This window comes from Belonocnema kinseyi, chromosome 9 (assembly GCF_010883055.1).
Source record: "Belonocnema kinseyi isolate 2016_QV_RU_SX_M_011 chromosome 9, B_treatae_v1, whole genome shotgun sequence".
Lineage (NCBI taxonomy): Eukaryota > Metazoa > Arthropoda > Insecta > Hymenoptera > Cynipidae > Belonocnema > Belonocnema kinseyi.
Window position 1 is genome coordinate 83,047,589 of NC_046665.1, and position 18,985 is coordinate 83,066,573.

General features: G+C 25.9%; 1 protein-coding gene across 3 annotated transcripts in view; it reads left to right on the plus strand.

Moving 5' to 3' along the window:
• Positions 1 to 18,985, plus strand: part of LOC117180912 (RNA helicase aquarius) — a 100,061-nt gene that overhangs the window by 71,023 nt on the left and 10,053 nt on the right. For all 3 annotated transcript variants that reach the window (XM_033373528.1, XM_033373530.1, XM_033373529.1), the window contains 4 exons: positions 4,127 to 4,375; positions 7,273 to 7,630; positions 13,703 to 13,956; positions 16,793 to 17,527. In XM_033373528.1, the coding sequence (XP_033229419.1) occupies positions 4,127 to 4,375; positions 7,273 to 7,630; positions 13,703 to 13,956; positions 16,793 to 17,527 (1,596 nt within the window). The remainder of the gene's footprint in view (positions 1 to 4,126; positions 4,376 to 7,272; positions 7,631 to 13,702; positions 13,957 to 16,792; positions 17,528 to 18,985) is intronic.

The following is an 18,985-nucleotide window of genomic DNA, read 5'->3' on the forward strand; positions in this document are numbered from 1 at the left end:
TCTTAAAAAGTCAACTGGAATATTTTATGGATGAAAATTCAACAATTTATATTTTAAAATAAAAATTCATCTTTTTTAAGAGAAATTTCAGCTTTTTTGGATAAGAATGCAACTATTTAGTAGAGAATTAAACAATTGTGTTAAAAAGTCATCCTTATTGGTTGAAAATTCGTCTTTTTGGATTGAAAATTAAATTTTTTCGCAGAAACTTATTTCTTGTTATTGAAATCGTTTCTTGTTTAATTGAAGGCTTATTTCTTTGGTTGAAACTTAAATTGTTTAATCAAAAAACCTTTTTTTTTGTTAAAAATTAATTTTTTAACTTAAAATCTAACTTTTCCATTTCTTTGGAGATTGATCTTTTTTAGTTGACAATTCTCTTTTTTAGTGAAAAAAATATATAATTTTCTTGGTTGTGAAATTTCATTTTTGTTGAATAGAAATGCTTCAGTTTCGTGGAAAATTAATTTTTTGCTGAAAAGTCATATTTTGATTTAAAAATACAAATTTTGTCCAGAAAATTTGTCTTTTGGCTTGAAGGTTAAAAAATGTAGATAAACTTTTATTTCTTTTCTGAGTTAAATATCTTTATTTGTTGAAAATTCGTCTTTATGCGTTTAGAATTTTTTTATATCAATTTTATCTTTTTTTATTGAAATATAAACTATGACACTTTTTTGTTCGAAATTTATATCTTTATAAGTTGCAAATTCAATGTTTAAAATTTAATTATCCTGTTCAAAAATTCAAGTATTTTTTTAAGTCATTTTTTATAGTAGGCAATACATTTTTTTGTTTAAAATAAAGTAGTAAATATGAAAATTTAAATTTTGTATCTTTCCAAACATGTTTTGCTAGTTATTGCTAGTAGAATTAGACAGGGTGTTTATAAACGGAATAAAACAGTCTTTCAGATACAAATTAAAAATTTTCGTATTTACTGATTTATTTTAAACAAAAAATGTCTTTTCTATTATAAAATATGATTTTTTAACAAAATACTTGAATTTTCGACTGGATGATTAAATTTTAACATTGAATTTTCAACTTAAAAAGATAAATTCCGCATAAAAAAGTGTCATAGGACAAGCCCCCCCCCCCGGTCTTAGAGAACAACAAATTACTTTTTAATTAAACAGTTGCATTTTCAACTAGAAAATATTATTTTTGAACTAAAAAAGGAATAATTAAATTTTCAGTTAAAAAAAATATAATTTTCAACCAAATAATTACATCAGTTTAAACACATTAATTTTAAACCAAAGAGAGAAGTTTTCAAGTAAATTGATTAATCTTCGACTAAAATAGTGCATTTTTTTCCAAAGTAGTTCAAATTTAAGTCATTGAATTTTCAACTAAAAAATAAAATTTTAAGCAAAAATGGAATAGTAGAATTTTCAGTTAAACCATTTTTTTCTAAAAAAAACGAATTTCTAAAAAAATAGATCAATTTTTAACAAAAGAAAATGATAACATGCGAAATATAAAATTCCTAAAATTAGAAAATGTGGACAATTTAAAATTTTTGACAAACTTTATGAGAAACAGTTAAATTTTAAACCAAGAAGATTAATTTTCTATAAAAAAAGACGGATTTTCGACAAATTACATAATTTTGTAAACAAATAAATAAATTCTTAAACTTGAAATGATCAAATTTTAACCAAAAATCAACAAAAAAGTACGTTTTTAACCAAAAACTCGAATTTTTAACCAAATAGCTAAATTTTTAGTTAAAAAATTAATTTTTTTCATAAAAATATGAATTTTCTACAGAAATAGTAATGATTGATATTTTAACCAAAAAAGATTTGAATTAAAAAAAAAAGTTTCATTTAACCAATAAAGACGAACTTTCAACAAAAGGATTGAATTACTTTTTAACCAAAAGGATACATTTTCTACTAAAAAGGACACTCTACAGAACAGTTAAATTGATTTTAAAAAGTCATTTTAAATCGAAATAGATTAATTTTTAATCATACAGTTGCATTTCTATTCAAAAAAGATTAAATTTCGACAAAAGAAAATAAATTTTCAAACCAAAATGACAAATTTTCTACAAACAACATTTTTTACTCAAGAAAGAAAAAAATATCAGATTGATGAATTGTCAAGCCAAAAAGACAAATTTTGAACGAAAAATTTGAATTTTTAGCCAGAAAGGATAACTTTTTAACAAAATTGTTGAATTTTCCACAAAAAATCTTATGCAAGAAATGTTTTTGACCACATTCTCCTCTATGGAAGAAAGCATAGAAAAATCCTTAACCTACCCTGTCACCAAAAAAATTTAAATAATTTATGCACGATCCCTTACAATTAGAAAAAAAGAATTTTTTCAACTGTATCGATAACAGACTTCACAGCTGAAAATTCTCTAAAAAACAGGAGAAATAAAGAAATTTTCCATGGAAATAGGGGGATAAATTCTTTTAAATAATATTAATCTGGGTAGTATATTAAATTATATTTTAGATGCTTTAAATTCCTAAGAATTCAAGTAAAAATAATACATTTACAACAAAATATATGAATTCTCAACCAAAAAGATTCATTTTCTGCTAAAGAGGAAGAATTCCAAATAAAATACATGAATTTACAAAAATATATTTTTAATAAGTAGTTTAATTTTCTACCAAAAAATATGTTAAGCTTAAATTTTAAAAAACAGTTGAATTCAACCAAAAAAGACATTTTTTCGAGGAAATATTTGAATCCTCAACCAACGAAACAGATTAATTTAGGAAAAAAAAATTGTTAAGGAAAATAAATGAAATCTACACAACTTGTAATCAATAGCAATCCAAACAATTTAAAGTAATTTACATAGATAAGTCAAATAGATTTCAATTACTTTGTTGGAAATTTATTGCGGTTTTTGGTTGAAAATTCGTCTATTTCGGTGGAAAATTAAACTTCTTCTTGGAAAATTTATGTTTCTCGATGAAAATTCTCCTTTTTTGGTTGAAAATTCAATTATTTTGGTAGCAGATTAATTCCTTGGTAGTCAATTTAACCGTAATGTTAAAAATTAATTTTTTGTTTGGTTGAAAATTAATAATTTTAACTGAAAATTTAACTATTCTATTTTTATTTGAATATATAATCATTTCTTATAATTCACTTTCCTGGTTGAAGATTCTGGATTTTAGTTAGAAATGATTCCATAGAAAATTCAACTATTTTGTTGAGAATTCCTTTTTTTGTTGTTAAAATTTAATTTTTTATGAACAGAAATGTAACTATTTCATTTTCGGTTAAAATTGGTATTTTTTCGTATAGTTTGTTAAAAATTAGTTAAACTACTTTGTTAGAAATTAATTTTATCGGTTGAAAATTGAACTATTAGATTCCATTTTCCTTGAAAATTCTTCTTCTTCGATATACATTTAATCTGCTAGGTTGAAAATTCAGGTTTTTGTTTGAAAATTCAATTCAACTGTTCTGGGGAAATTTAATTTTTTTTGTTAGAAATTCAACTATTAACTACTTTGGTATAAAATTCAACTATTTCGTTGGCAGTTAACTTTTGGTGTTGAAAATATGTCATTCTTGGTAGAAAATTATTCCCGGTGGTTCAAAATTCAACTAATTAATTGAAAGTTGAACTACTTTGTTAAAAATTAATTTTTAGTTGGATATGCATCATTTTAGCTACAAATGTAACTGTTTACTTGAAAATGTAACTATTTTCTGGAAAATTCGTTGTTTTTTTAGGAAGAAGATTAAATTTTTTAATTAAAAATGTAACTATTTCATTTTTGTATGAAAATTTGTGTGATGGGCAATAATACAGGAATGCATGGCTGTGTGTTCATCTGGAGTGTGTGGTATTGTGGTCGTAGAAAGAATGATTGGAGATGCTTGGTGGAATGATGAAGACCGATGTAATCCGGCGTAGTCCACTTGTAATTTAAAGTAATAAAGAGTAATTTAGAGTGAAGTTCAGGTGGAGAACGTTCAACGAAGCAAACTATTTAGTGAAAGTGAGTGGTAGTGTACCCAGAGGTAGGCCGATGGAAGAATGGTGGGAATGTGTGAGAATGAGACTCTAAGTATAAATACAGTAACAGTAATATTAACCGTGAATGAAAGGTAATTTCTTATTTTATTCAACACTCAGAATGCCAAATGAAATCGCAACTATGGATTTTAATGACACATTTCTGGATATTGATCACTTGCGTTCAAGTTTCCCTGGATATGAAATAAAAGTCACGACCGATGACCCAAAGAAGCTTATACGCCCATTTCGCTTAACTTTTGAGGATGTATTGGATAAACAAAACGAGAGAGCTGAAAGAAAAGTAATAAACGTGGAACCTCACATTCCACCCAGTCGAGGACCTTACAAGGCTAACGAACCGAAAAAGTGAGTAATTATCAAATTGCAAGATCACTTTGAATGTTTATTTCTTGAAGATCAAATTATATTTAAGGGAACATCCATTAATTACTTAAGGGCGATTTATTTTATTTTAGTCGCCCCCTCCCCTCTTTCGAATAATTTTATATTTTAGTTAGTCCATATATAAAAAAGATATCAATGATTTTAACCCTAAACAAAATTTAAAGGCATTTCATGAGATCTTAAATAATTTCAAAACAGTTTAAGGGAATAGAAAAGGTTTTAGGTGTGTCAAATAATTTCAAAGGTTTACGAGAGGTTTCGCATAATACATATGATTTTGAAGGATCTTAAGGGTTTGAAGAAATTAGCTAGTACAATTCAGAGAGATTTCAAGGGATTTTAAGAGATTTTGAACTATTTCAAAATAAGTACACAGAATTTCAAATTAATTAAATGGTATTTTGAAGATTTTCAGAGATTTCAAATTCTGTAAATTTGAATCAGTAATTTTTTTACTACATTCAAATAGTGAATGAATTCCAGCTATAAATCAGTTACTTTTTACTGACGAATCAGTAAAACTTACTATTTTATCAGGAAAAATAACGGATTCATAGCTTGAGTTCAGTCACTTACTGTAATTGCTAAAAAAATTTAACTGATTAAAAGGTAGATACAAGGATTTTTAAATATTATAAAGGATTTAAGAGATTTTAAGGAAGTTTTATGGATTTAAAAATACCATAGTCATTTTGAAGAAATTTAAAGAGATTTCCGGAAATTGAACAAGATTTTCAAGGATTTCGAAATATGTTAATGTATTATAACGGATTTTGAGAGATTTAAAGGGATTTTGATGGTTTTATGGGATTTCAAAGAATTTCCTAGTATTATAGCCCATAAAGTCCCAAAACGAAGAAATTTCTCTTTTACGTTTGAGCTTGAATAATTTGATAAAAAAAGGCAAAGAATTGATTGTAAAATACTCTTTTCTACTATTTTCCGTTATGCTCTTAACGATGCAATGCTTTAAAAACAGAGAATATTGATTTTCAATTAATAATTAACAAATTAAAAAAAACTCTTTTCTTTTAAGAAATTTTTTTCAATCAAAAAATAAGGGGGAACGTATTGTTTATGGTCGCAAATATGCACAAAAGTGCTTAAAATGTCTGAACTTTTCAAATCCGTTGAGTTTTTTTATCTGCCATTTATTTAATCAAAATGGCGGTCAAAAGACGGAAACCAACAATTTAAAATTTCGTTTTATATACTCAGAAGGATATAAGTGAGAGAGGATATAACCGCGTTTCCACCGTACTTCAATTATTATGCTTCAACTTCAGTGTTACACAACAGAGTCATGTAAAATTGTATATCAGAAAACATTAACTTTTAATTTTATGAAAATAATATCAGTGAATCACTCAATGGTTGGAAAAAAAACGATATTTCACTCACTGCATTGGGTTTTGGGGTGAAAATGACGTAAAATAGCAATAAAACGATTTTTTATAATATTAATATCATTATTTGACCTATTTAACACTAAATATTTTTATTTTGTTTAATAATAAAATATTCAAATACCTTTTTACTGAAATCATTGAATATTTATATGATTTGAGCGATAAAATCACCAAAAATATCGATAAAACGAACATTAAAATTTTTGGTTTCCGTTTTTGGCCGCCATTTTGTTTAAAAAAATCGTAGATAAAAAAACTCAACGGATTTGAAAAGTTCAGACATTTTAAGCACTTTTGTGCATATTTGCGACCATAAAAAATACGTTTCCCCCTATTTTTTAATTGAAAAAAATTGCTTAAAAGAAAATAATTTTTTTAAATTTGTTAATTATTAATTGAAAATCAATATTTTCCGTTTTTCAAACTATTGCAGCGTTTACAGAATACCCGAAAATAGGAGAAAAGAGTATTTTACAATAAATTCTTTGCCTTTTTTATAAAATTATTCAAGCTCAAACGTAAGAGACAAATTTTTTCGTTTTGGGACTTAATGGGTTAAGGATTTAAATAAATTTCGAGGATTCCTAATGGATTTTAAGAGATTATAAGAGATTTTCAAGATACCAAGCGATTTTAAGAATTGTTTTTTAATATTTCGAGAGATTTTAAGAGATTTCAAAATAATTAAGTGGATTTAAAATTATTTAAAATGGTTTTATGCGATGCCAAAGTATTTTCATAAATTTTGAAGGATACTAGGGGATTTTAATGATATTTCGAACATTTGATGGGATATAGATTTTCCGCCCCCTCCGAAAAATTCTTACGTAATTAACTCCTAAAGTGCATTGTGGGTGTCTGATACCCCAAGCATCTGAAACTCATCATTTTATCATAAAATTGACTTTTCAACTGTGCAAATAAATATCTTGTTTGAAAGCACATATGTTGCAATATTTTTAAAATAAAATTACACTATTTCAAAATTGAAGTCATACATTTTCATGTTAAAATAATTAAAATTGCGTGATTGACGAATTTTAAAGTAAAAAACCCATTTTTCACTTTTTTCAATAATTTTTTCAACAAACTTTAAATAAATAAATGGCTATAAAATCAATTCTACCTTATAAAAGATACCTTGAACTATATCGTATAATTTTATTGTGACAAAATATTCCATAGGGTTTAAACAATGCATCTTTAAATACGCTGGGGTCTTGAACACCCACGATGCACTTTACCGTGATTTTTACCATGTATTCACTTTGAGGATTAATGGAGGCTCACTACTTCTAAAATACCATATGATTTCACCCTAAACTTCTAGACCCTATCCTGTTACGATTCGGGTAATAATAATAATGGTAACACATGATTTAATTCGTTTTATTTACTGGATATTGTCATGAATCTTATTATCACTGTTGTCATTTTTTTTTACGATAGAAACCAAATTCCGTTTACTCCAACTCAAGTTGAAGCGATTCGAGCTGGAATGCAACCAGGATTAACGCTTGTTGTTGGTCCGCCAGGTACCGGAAAAACAGATGTGGCTGTACAGATTATCTCTAATCTCTATCACAATTTTCCGAATCAGAGAACTTTAATCGTGACACACTCTAATCAGGCTTTAAATCAGCTTTTTGAGAAAATCATGGCTCTCGATATTGATGAGAGGCATCTTTTGCGTCTCGGTCATGGTGAAGAAGCGCTCGAGACGGAGAAAGATTTTAGTAGATACGGACGAGTAAATTACGTTTTAGCTAAACGAATGAATCTCTTGGAAGAAGTTCAGAGACTTAAAGTATGTATAATTCTTAATTGTCATACTAGGGTGGTCAATAAAAATGTGCATTTTTTTATTTTGCGAACACTACCATCTAAATTTCTTTCTTTTAGTGAAAAAAAACTGCCACAAATTTACTGTTGTTAAAAAAAAAACTTTAGAGGCTCAGATAGGCCGTTCTAGGTCTGCAAATAAATGTTCTTAGTTTTTGATTTAAAAAAATACACATTTGCTCCTAAAAAAAGAGCTTTCGCTCCTAAAAAGCATTTGTTATTTATTAAGAAATAAGATCTAAATTCGATGAGATTTTTTAAAAGTTATCATTGGGCTTAGAAGCAGAGGATTTATTCAAAAATGGAAAGAAAATATTCCCCGCAATTAATAAATTAGAAATATTTATAGCGGGTCACATACAAAATCTTGAATTTCGAAGCACAGATTTTGTGTATTTCAAACATATATGTAGTACTTTACAATGTATTTTTAGTCATAATTTACCTGAAAAAGATGTAAAATAATTAATGAATATCGATTTTGATGCAATTCTCGTGGTTGAATTTTGTTCTCAAATCATGGTATCTAGCGTCCTGGAAATGCTTGAAAACCTGGAAAAGTCCTTGATTTTTTTTATCTGGAAAACCCTAGAAAATTCCTTGAATTTTGCTCATGGTCCGGGAATTTTTATTTCCTCAAAGAAAAAATAGGTTTGACTGAATTATTCCACACTGGAAAAGTCTCGGATTTTTAAGAAAAAAATCTGGCAAAAGTCACGGAATTTCTATAAGAGCCTTAACTGTCAAGGATAAGAAATTTGAAACTTCTTAATTTGTATTTGAAATTATTTTCTTTATAAAAGATTCTATGTGAAAAATGTTACAAGATTAAGATTGTGGTATGGAATAATGTTCTTAAATTAATCTTTTTTGGTAGAAAATTCTATTATTTGGGTGAAGCTTGAACCAGTTTATTAAAAAATAATTTTGTTCGTTATGGAAAATTCATCATTTTAATTAAAAATTTGTCTTTTTGGCTGAAATTTTATTTTTTTAATTGAAAATTTAACTATTCCAGTTGAAGATTAATTATTTTTGTTCAAAATTCATTTAGTTGGTTAGAAGTTTAACTAATTAATTAAAAACTCATTTTTTGTTAAAAACTTATTTTGTTATCTAAAAATATAACTTAATTCCATTTTTGGCTGAAAATGCAATTACTTGCGTAAAAGCGGGCCCACTTTGTTAAAAATTAATTTTTATGTTTGAAGATTCATCTCTTAGGCTGAAAATTGAACTTTTTTAAAATAAAAAATTCGTTATTTTTTATTTTATTTTTTCCTGAAAATATAACTTCCATTTTTGTTGAAAGTTGATCTTTTTAGTTAAAAATTCGTCTTTATTGGTATAAAACTAATCTTTTTGATTGAAATTCATATTTTCGGATTGAAAATGTAACTGTTTTACAAAAAATTCGTCTTTGGCTTGAAAATTTAACAATTTGGATGACATTTAAAAAAATTTTTTTTTTAGATTCATCATTTTGATTGAAAATTCATCTCTCTGCTTGAACATTTATCTTTTTTGGTTGAAAATTTAACATTGGAAATTAAATTCAAATTATCTTAAAATTAGATAACTCAGTCAAATTTCAAAAAATTAAAAAAAAAAGAAAATTCTAGTTAGAATTACAAAACTGAGAAAGTCCAAAATATTTTCGATTGTAGCGTCGTGATTCTTCCCCATGATAAAAGAAAAATCACCAGAAATGGTGTTTTGACCATAAAATCAGATTTTTGAAGCATATTTCGTGTAAAGTATTATTTTACTGTGAAAAAGGTACCGTGAAAAATTATTATTAATTCCTGGAAAACCTGGAAAAGTCCTGGAATTTCTTTTTGCAGAAACGCTAGACCGCCTCAAAAATCTCTTTGAAGTCACCTTTGAGCTCTATCGAATTATTTTTAATCCATTCTAAAAACATGTGAGCTTCTTTATTCATTTAAAATTTGTTTTGTATTTACTTGAATTTATTTAATTCGCCTGAAATTCTTTTAAATGCATCTTAAGTACGTATCGGTTGAATTCAATCCTCCCGAATTCTTCTAAATTCACTTAATTTTACTGAAATCAATTAAATATTTTGGATTACAATTTTGTCTAGCATTTCATTTGGAACTCATTCTGAATTTTCACTAATTTATCCTGAATTATTATTTATTCCCTTTAATTTTACTAAATTCGCTCCTAACTTAATGAATTAAATAAATTTTGTTAATTTTTTCTCAATTCTTTGATGTTCTTATTTCTCTTCTGTTTCCCTAAGTTTACTCGAATTTTATTTAATACATTGGCTTTTCTCAATACACTTAAATCCTGTTGTATTCTTCCATAATTCTGTTTACTTCCAGTTTATTCTATTAAATGGAAATTTGTTGGTTTTTTAAAGTTTCGTTTAATTCACTTAAATTCTTATGACTTTCATCAGTATTTTTAATTCTTCTAAATTCACTCCTATTTATTTGAATTTAATGGCATTTTTTATTTAAAAAATGTTATTGCTTGAATAATTGAATTATTACATTGCATTTGTTTAATTCATCTTGAATCCTTTCAAATTCATCCTAGTTTCGTCTCAATTTCATCGAATTCTTTTAAATTCTTTTTAGATTTACTGAAATTAATTAAATATTTTGGAATTTATTTTTTTTTTGCTACTCTTTTGGAATTCACCTTGAATTCTTCTTGATTTATCCTTAATTCCTTTTAATTCTTTGCAATTCACTTACATTTTGCTAAATTCACTAAATTCTACTCAATTATATGGCTTTTTTTTTAGTTCACCTTAAGTTCTTTGGGATTTAACAAATTCTTTTGAATTTCCTTAAATTTTTCTAAATTCACACCAAACTTAATGAATTCAATGAATTAATTTCCCTTATATTCCCCTAAATTCATTCGTATTTTATTTAATTCATTTTTGTAAATTTATTTCAATATACTTAAATTAGATTAAATTCTTCCTGAATTTTGTTTACTTTCATTTTATTTAGTTCAACAGAAATTTTTAAATTTTCAATCAAGTCACTTAAATTCTTTTGAATTTTCCCAAATTCTTCTAAATTTACTCCCATTTATCTGAATTCAATGGAATTTTTTGGATTCATCCAATTGGCTTGCATTCACTTGAATCATTTTTTATCCATCTTGAATTCTTATGAATTTGTTTTGTTTTCGTATCACTATCATCGAATTTATTTGAGTGCTTCTAAATTCTTTTTAGTTTTACTGAAATCAATTAAATATTTTGGAATTTATGAAATTGTTTGCAACTCATTTGGAATTCACCTTGAATTCCCATTGATTTATCCTAAATTCTGTTTAATTTTTTGGAATTCACTTAAATTCTTCTAAATTCACTCAATTCTACTCAATTAAATGAATTATTCTTAATTCACTTACATTTTTCTAAATTCATAAAAAACTTAATGATTGAAATGTATTTTGTCAATATTTAGTCATTCTTTTCTACGTACTTGAATTTGTTTTAATTCAACTTGAATTTTTATGAATTTTATCGAAATTTTCTAATTTTCCTTATATTCCCCTAAGTTCACTTGAATTTAATTTAATTCGTTGATAAAAAAATCAATACACTTAAATTCTGTTGTATTCTTCTGTTGTATTATTCACTTAAATTCTTATGAATATGATGAAATTGTTTAAATTCTTCCCATTACAGTTCCATTCCTCTAAATTTAATGGAATTTTTTTTCATTTAAAAAATGTTATTGCATTCACTTGAATTATTTTTAATTCATCTTGAATTTTTTTGACTTCAACTGGGATTCGTATCAGCTTTATCGTATTCTCTTAAATTCTTCCAAATTCATTTTAGTTTTACCGAAAACAATTCAATACTTTAGAATTTATGACTTTTTTGCAATTTGAAATTCATACTAATTTCTTATTAATTTGCCCTGTATTCTTTTAAATTCTTTGGTATTTACTTGGATTCCTTTCAATTCACTCAATTCTTTTCACTCAAATGTATTTCGTCAAATAGCCTTGAATTCTTCTGGATTTTATCAAATTCTTTTGAATTCTCTCTAAATATTCTAATTCCACTCCAAACTTAATGAATTCATTGAAATTTGTTCATATTTTTCAATTGTTTTTAATTTACTGGATTTTTTCTTTATTCGCCTTGAAATTTTATAAATTTTACTGAATTCTCATTTCCCTTATATTCCCCTAATTTCTCTTGAATTTTATTTATTTCCTCGGTTAAAAAAATGCAATACATTTAAATTCCATTAACTTCTTCATGAATTCGGTTCACTTTCATTTTAATCAGTTAAATGGAAATTTGCAGATTTTTAAATTTTCGTTTAATTCACTTAAATTCGTATGAATTTCATCAAATTCTTTTAAATTCCCTTGAATTCTTATAAATTTATACCTATTTATCAGAAATCACTGAACATTTTTGGATTTTAAGGGCATGTGACACAGCTAAATACCTATATTACCGACCTCACTTTTTCTGTTCACTGAATGTGTTTTTGAACCTAAGAAATTTTTTTGTAAATAAAATATCGAGATGAAACTTTGGAAAATGTATAAGAGTACAATAAAGTACGTTTAGGTACTGCATTATGGTAGGAACTTCACTGAAAATTATTTCATCTTTTTTCTGAACCTCGACATTTTTTGAACGTTCGAACTTTTTTTATTCATAAAATATCGGTCTCAAATTTTGAAAAATGCAAGAGCTGAAAGAAAACTACTTTTAAGTATAAAGCTTAATAATAAAAGATGTAAAGAAAAATTTCAACTATCAATTCCGTCGGCATTAGCCGGTAACGTTGTGAACGAAAATACGAACCCTCTAGAACCTCGTCTAGTGGCCGCCAGGGTTCGTATTTTCATGTACAACGTTACCGGCTGATGCCGATGGAATTGATAGTTGAAATATTTTTTTTACTTCTTTTATTATTAAGATTTGTACTTAAACGTAGTTTTCTTTCGGCTCTTGCATTTCTCAAAGTTTGAGACCGATAATTTATGTATAAAAAAGTTCGAACGTTCAAAAAATGTCGAGGTTCAGAAAAAAGATGAAATAATTTTCAGTAAAGTTCCTACCAAAATGCAGTACCTAAACGTACTTTATTGTACTCTAATACATTTTCCAAAGTTTCAGCTCGATATTTTATTTACAAAAAAAGTTCTTAGGTTCAAAAAAACATTCAGTGAACTGAAAAATTGAAGTCGGTAATATAGTTATTTAGCTGTGTCACATGCCCTTAAAAGGATTTTAAAATAAAATATTTCTAGAGACTTCAACCATTTTTTCAGGTAACTTTATTTGATAAGATTAATTTGATTTATATCCGATATACATACTATTTCAAATGAGTTTTACATTTTCCAAAAATTTCACGGAATTCAAAAGGATTTCTAAAAATAAAAAATCGCAAAGAATTTGTAAGAAATTTCTAGAATTTGAAACGGGGTTTTAAAGAACTTTAAAAATTAAGTTTAATTTAATTCATATTCAAGGAATTTCAAATAATTCCTTATTTACGCAATAAATTAAATTTTACCTCCAAAGATTTCAACGGATTTCATCAATTTCAAAAATTCTGAAGGAATTAAACAAATTTCAAAAGATTCTATAGATTTTAGGTTATTTAAAAAAATTGCGAAAGTTTCAAGGAATTTCATAAATGTCAATCGATGTCTAAAAATTTGGTATGATTTTCAAATATTTCAATAATTAAAAAAAATCTCACAAGATTTAAAAGTTATTATGGAACTTATAACTGTTTTAAAGATTTTAGGGGATTTGACCAATTTTAAGAGATTTCAACACATTTTAAGAGATTATAATCTTTTAAAGTTTGTTTTAAAAGGTTTTCATAGATTTCAATAAAATTTTTTAAAGCGATTTCAGCAATATTAAGGAACTAAAATAAATTTTTCCTTTGTAATATTGCAATATTGGAATCTTGTTATTTAGTGTACACCACAAAAAAAACGAGTAATTAACCCCTCGCCGTTTATTAAAATACTGATTAATTATTTTCCTTGCCAGGAATCCCTGAATGTAAAAGCTGATGTAGCTTATACATGCGAAACAGCGGGTCATTTCTTTATGTACCAAGTACTGACTCGTTGGGAACGTTTCGAAGCCAGAATCAAACAAAGGGGAGGTGGTACGAGTACTTCAGCGGCTTCCTTTGTCAATCAAGAATTTCCATTCCATAAATTTTTTGATAATGCACCACAACCATTATTCAAGTGTCAGTCGTTTGGTGAGGATTACGAGATTGCACAAAGTTGCTTCAGGTAGGCTTATGTCGAATAAAAAAATTGGTTTTTTACTCAAGTACTTAATTTTTTGCAAATTCGCACAAAATTTCTCCTGAAGATTATCTTTTTAGTTGTAATATTTATTATTTTGTTCAAAATGTAACTATTTCGTGAAAAATGCACTTTTTTTAGATTTAATATTTTTTTGTTGAAAAGAGAAATTGAAATCTTTTCTGGATGAAATTTCAACTTAATTTTTTATTTTTGTTTAAATTAAATACTCATCTGTTCTAAGAGGAAATTCATCTTTCCTGGATAAAAATGCAACTGTTTGGTTGAAAATTTAACTATTTTGTAAAAAAGTCATTTTTTAAATTAAAAATTCCATTTTTTTTTTTTTGAAAATATAACTATTTCGTAGAAAATTTACTTTTTGTTTAAAATTTATATTTTTGTGTTGAAAAATGAACTGCAATCTTTTCTGGATAGAAGTTCAACTTTTTAAAAAATTAGTCTTCTTTTTAATTCGTCTGTTTTAGTACGAATTTCATCTTTCTTCGATAAAAATGGAACTATTTGGTAGAGAATGCACCTATTTTGTTAAAATTTAATCCTGTTTGGTTGAAAAAATTGTTCTTTTTGGAATGAAAATTCAATTTTTGTTGTTGTAAAAAGTTGTTTATTGTTTAAAAGTTCATATTTGGATCGTAAAAAGTGAATTGGAATCTTATTTGGATGAAAATGCAACTATTTGGTAGAAAATTCAACAATCTTGTTAAAAGTTCATCCTTTGTAGTAAAAAATTCGTCTTTTTGAATTAAAAAATTCCATTTTTATCGTAGAAACTTATTTCTTATTTAAAAATTCATATTTTAATCTTGCAAAATCAACTGAAGTTCTTTTTAAAAGAAAATTCAACTTTTTTTCCAAAATTTATCTTTCTAATTTAAAAATTCATCTGTTTTAGTCGATTTTTTTTTTTTATGAAAATGCAACTTTTTGGTTAAAAATTCTTCTTTTTTACTTGAATATTCAACTATTTTGTTTAAGATGTTGAAGATTTAAATTTTACTTGAAAATTTGTCTCTCAGGTTGATAGTTCAACTATTTTTTAAAAATTAATCTTTTTTAATTAATAATTCAACTACTTGGGTAAAAGTTAAACTACACTGTTAAAAATTTATTTCTTTGATTGAAGTTTTATGTTTTTGGTTGAAAATTTAACTGTTTGGTGGAAAATCCTTTTTTGTTTAAACTTAATTTTTAAACTGAAAAGGTAACTTTCATTTTTAAGATTGATCTTTTTTAGTGGAAAATTCTCCTTTTTGGTAAAAAAAATCATTTTCTCATTTTGAAATTTTATTCTTTGTTGAGCAAAAATGCATCAGTTTCGTGGAACATTAATTTTTTTTGAATAGTCATATTTTGTGTTTTAACCTTCAATTTTTTTAGAGACAATTCATCTTGGCTTCAAGGTTCAACAATTTCTATACACTTTTATTTATTTCTTGAGTGTAATACTTTTTTTTTAATTTTATTTTTCTTATTGAAATATAAACTATGACACTTTTTTGTTTCGAATTTATCTTTTTATGTTAAAAATTCAACTATTACATTAAAAATTTAATTATTTTGTTGAAAATTTAAGTATTTTGTTAAAAAGCCATCTTTTGTAGTAGAAAAGACATTTTTTGTTTAAAATAAATTAATAAATTTGAACATTTTTAATTTTTATCTGGAATACTGTTTTATTCCGTTCATAAAAGATTTTATGCTAAAAATATTACTAGATTAAAACGCTGGTGTTTGAATATTAATAATCAATGAAAATAAAAAATTAGTCATTGAAATTTCATGGACTGCTTTTTTAAACAATAAATGTTGTTTTAAAAAAAAAAAAAAATTCAACTGAAAATTTAATTATTTTAGTTGAAGGTTCATAATTTTAGTTAAAAATTCATATCTTTGGTTGGACATTGGTCTTTTGGTTTAAAATTAAATTATTAGTTTGAAAATTCACGTATGTTATTGAAATTTTTCTTTTTTTAACAGAAAATTAATCTCAAGTTGAACTATTTGGTTAAAAAATCTATTTTGTTGCTGTTGTTTTATTAAAAATTTAATTATTTTGTCGAAAATTTTGGTTGAAATTTAATCTTTCTTGTTTAAAAATTCAACAATTTGGGTAAAAATTAAACTATTTTGTTGAAAATCTCTTTTTTTGTTGCTGAAAATTTATTTTTTGACGGAAATTTAAACTTTTTGGGTTAAAAGTTTAAATAATTTTGGTTGAAGTTTAACCTTTTTTTGTCTAAAAATTCGACTGTTTAGTTGAAACTGTATTTTTTTTGGCAGAAAGTTTCTGTATTTGGTAAAAAATTCAGCTTTTTTTGTTAAAAATATAATTACTTTGTTGAAAAATCAAATGTCTTTTAAGAAGCAATCTTTTTTGTTTGAAAATTGAACTGTTTTTACGAAAAATTATCTATCTGAAAAGAAAAGTTGTCCTTTTAAATGATCAGTTCATCTGTTTTTTTTTGTTGAAAATGCAGCTGTCTTGTTAAAATTTGACTGTTTTTTTTTAAATTCGTTCTTTTGGATTAAAAATTCATCTCATATTGTATAAAAGTCATTTTTTGAGTCAATATAAATAAATCTGAAAGTTTCTACTTTTATTTTTAAATTGTTTTATTCCGTTTACAAAAGATTCGATGTTAAAAATATAGCAGGATTCCATTTCTTTTCTTGGGTTTGGTTAATGAAAAATCAGAGAAAAGTGAGGGAATTTTAAAGCTGCTGTTTTTCGGCGATCCTGCTCAATTTCTTTACCCATTCTACGAAACTTTCTTATTATTTTCTTTTACCTCTTCAGATATATCGAGCGAATATTTACTCAGCTCGAGGAATTCCGAGCGTTCGAACTCCTGCGATCCGGTCTTGATAGATCCAAGTATTTGCTTGTCAAGGAAGCTAAAGTAATTGCGATGACCTGTACACACGCGGCCCTCAAAAGACGAGAACTTGTTGACATGGGATTCACATACGATAATATTCTCATGGAAGAGTCAGCTCAGATTTTAGAAATTGAGACCTTTATTCCGCTGCTTTTGCAAAATCCACAGGATGGTTATAATCGGCTAAAACGTTGGATCATGATAGGAGATCATCATCAGTTGCCGCCCGTCATTAAGAATATGGCTTTTCAGAAATACTCAAATATGGAGCAATCGCTTTTTGCGAGATTTGTCAGATTGGGAGTGCCAACAGTTGATCTGGACGGTCAAGGTCGTGCCAGACCGAGCATTTGTAATCTCTACAATTGGCGATACAAGAAGCTTGGAAATTTAACACACGTGGAGCAAAGTGCCGAATATCTGGTGGCAAATGCCGGTTTCCTTTACGATTTCCAATTGATCAACGTGGAGGATTTTAATGGCGTCGGAGAAAGCGAACCGAGTGCTTATTTTTACCAAAATCTTGCTGAAGCCGAGTATTGCGTTGCAGTTTTTATGTACATGCGTCTATTGGGATATCCTGCTGACAAAATCAGTATTTTGACGACCTACAATGGCCAAAAACATCTGATTCGTGACGTGATAAATATTAGGTAGGTAAAATTTGCATACTTTCGGGTGTCTAACCTACCAGGAAAAGACCGTGAAAACCGCGAAATGGCAGTGAATATATTCTTTGATCGGGAATTTTACCGATTTTTAGAAAACAAAAGTTTCTCCAACTTCAATTTCAACCTTTTTTTAAAATAATTTGTTGAATTGTTATCGTTTTCAATTTTTATATCATTCAGTTTAGAATGTATAATTCGAAGATCTTTCACTTAAATAAATTTTCATTTTAGATTTCTACGCGTAGATTTTAATTTAAAGTATTTTAAAATGCAGTTTTAAAGACTTTAACAATTAAAAATTGGAAGCGTTTAAAATCGAAGATTTTTGCTTAATCATTTTTCGTTGATCAACTGTGAATATAAATTAATTAATCATTTTTTCAATTCACAATTTTAGAATTTGCAGATTTTAAGGTGAAAACTTTAACTGTTTTAATTGGAATATCTTAGTAGTTAAACAAATGTAAACGCCCGATCGGAACTGTATAAGCTATTTTTAATTTAAAAATATGTTCAAAATAATATATTCATAATTCAAGGCTTTTATTAAATTAAAAATATTATTTTAGTCTAAAATATTCCGTTTTTAAATCATTAATTTGAAAATTTTTAATTAAGAAAAAGAAAAATTACTTAATATTTGGAAATATCTTACTGTTTATTTAAAATCAGTAATTATAAATAAAATATTCGAAACTAAACAAAACTAATCTTTTAACGTTATCATTTTAAATGCTGAATTGTTGAATTTTTATGTATAAATAACACCTATAACTCTTAGGAAAATTCGAGTAAGTTGAAGAGATTTTTTGAAGTTTTGTAAAAATTCAATATAATTAAAATTTTGAAACTATTTCAAATAATTTAAATGAAGTGTCTACGTGTAACAACAAAATCCAGCTATTTGTACCAAAAATTCGGTACAAATAGTCAACAGCTTAATTTAAAACCAAAGATAGATTTTGGCAGATCTCGAATAAAAAATTTAACTTTTTCATAATGTTGAAAGGCTTCAGAAGAAGAAAAACATTTCGTAGGAAAATTGAAATTAATTTGAAAAGAATATTAAAAAATATTAATAAAGAACTACAAAATTATGATAAATTAATGTAGAAGATTTTAAGGCAATTTTCTTAATTCGTCAGGATAAAAAAAAATTGTAGTAAAATACCAATAATTTTAAATTATGTTTAGAACTTCTGAAAAAATTTTAAAAATGCAAAACAAAATGTATATTTTTCAAAAATTTGAAATATAATTTTGAAGCATTTCAAGTTTTTTAAGGTATTTAAAATAAAAATAATTTAACTTGTAATTTAAGTGATGTTGAGTTTCGAAAAAACAATTTAATTGTTGAATTTTTGATGTTTCTAGCTTAAAATTTCATAAAAATGATATAATTTAAAAAAAATGTAATTCATTGATTGATTTTTCAATTTA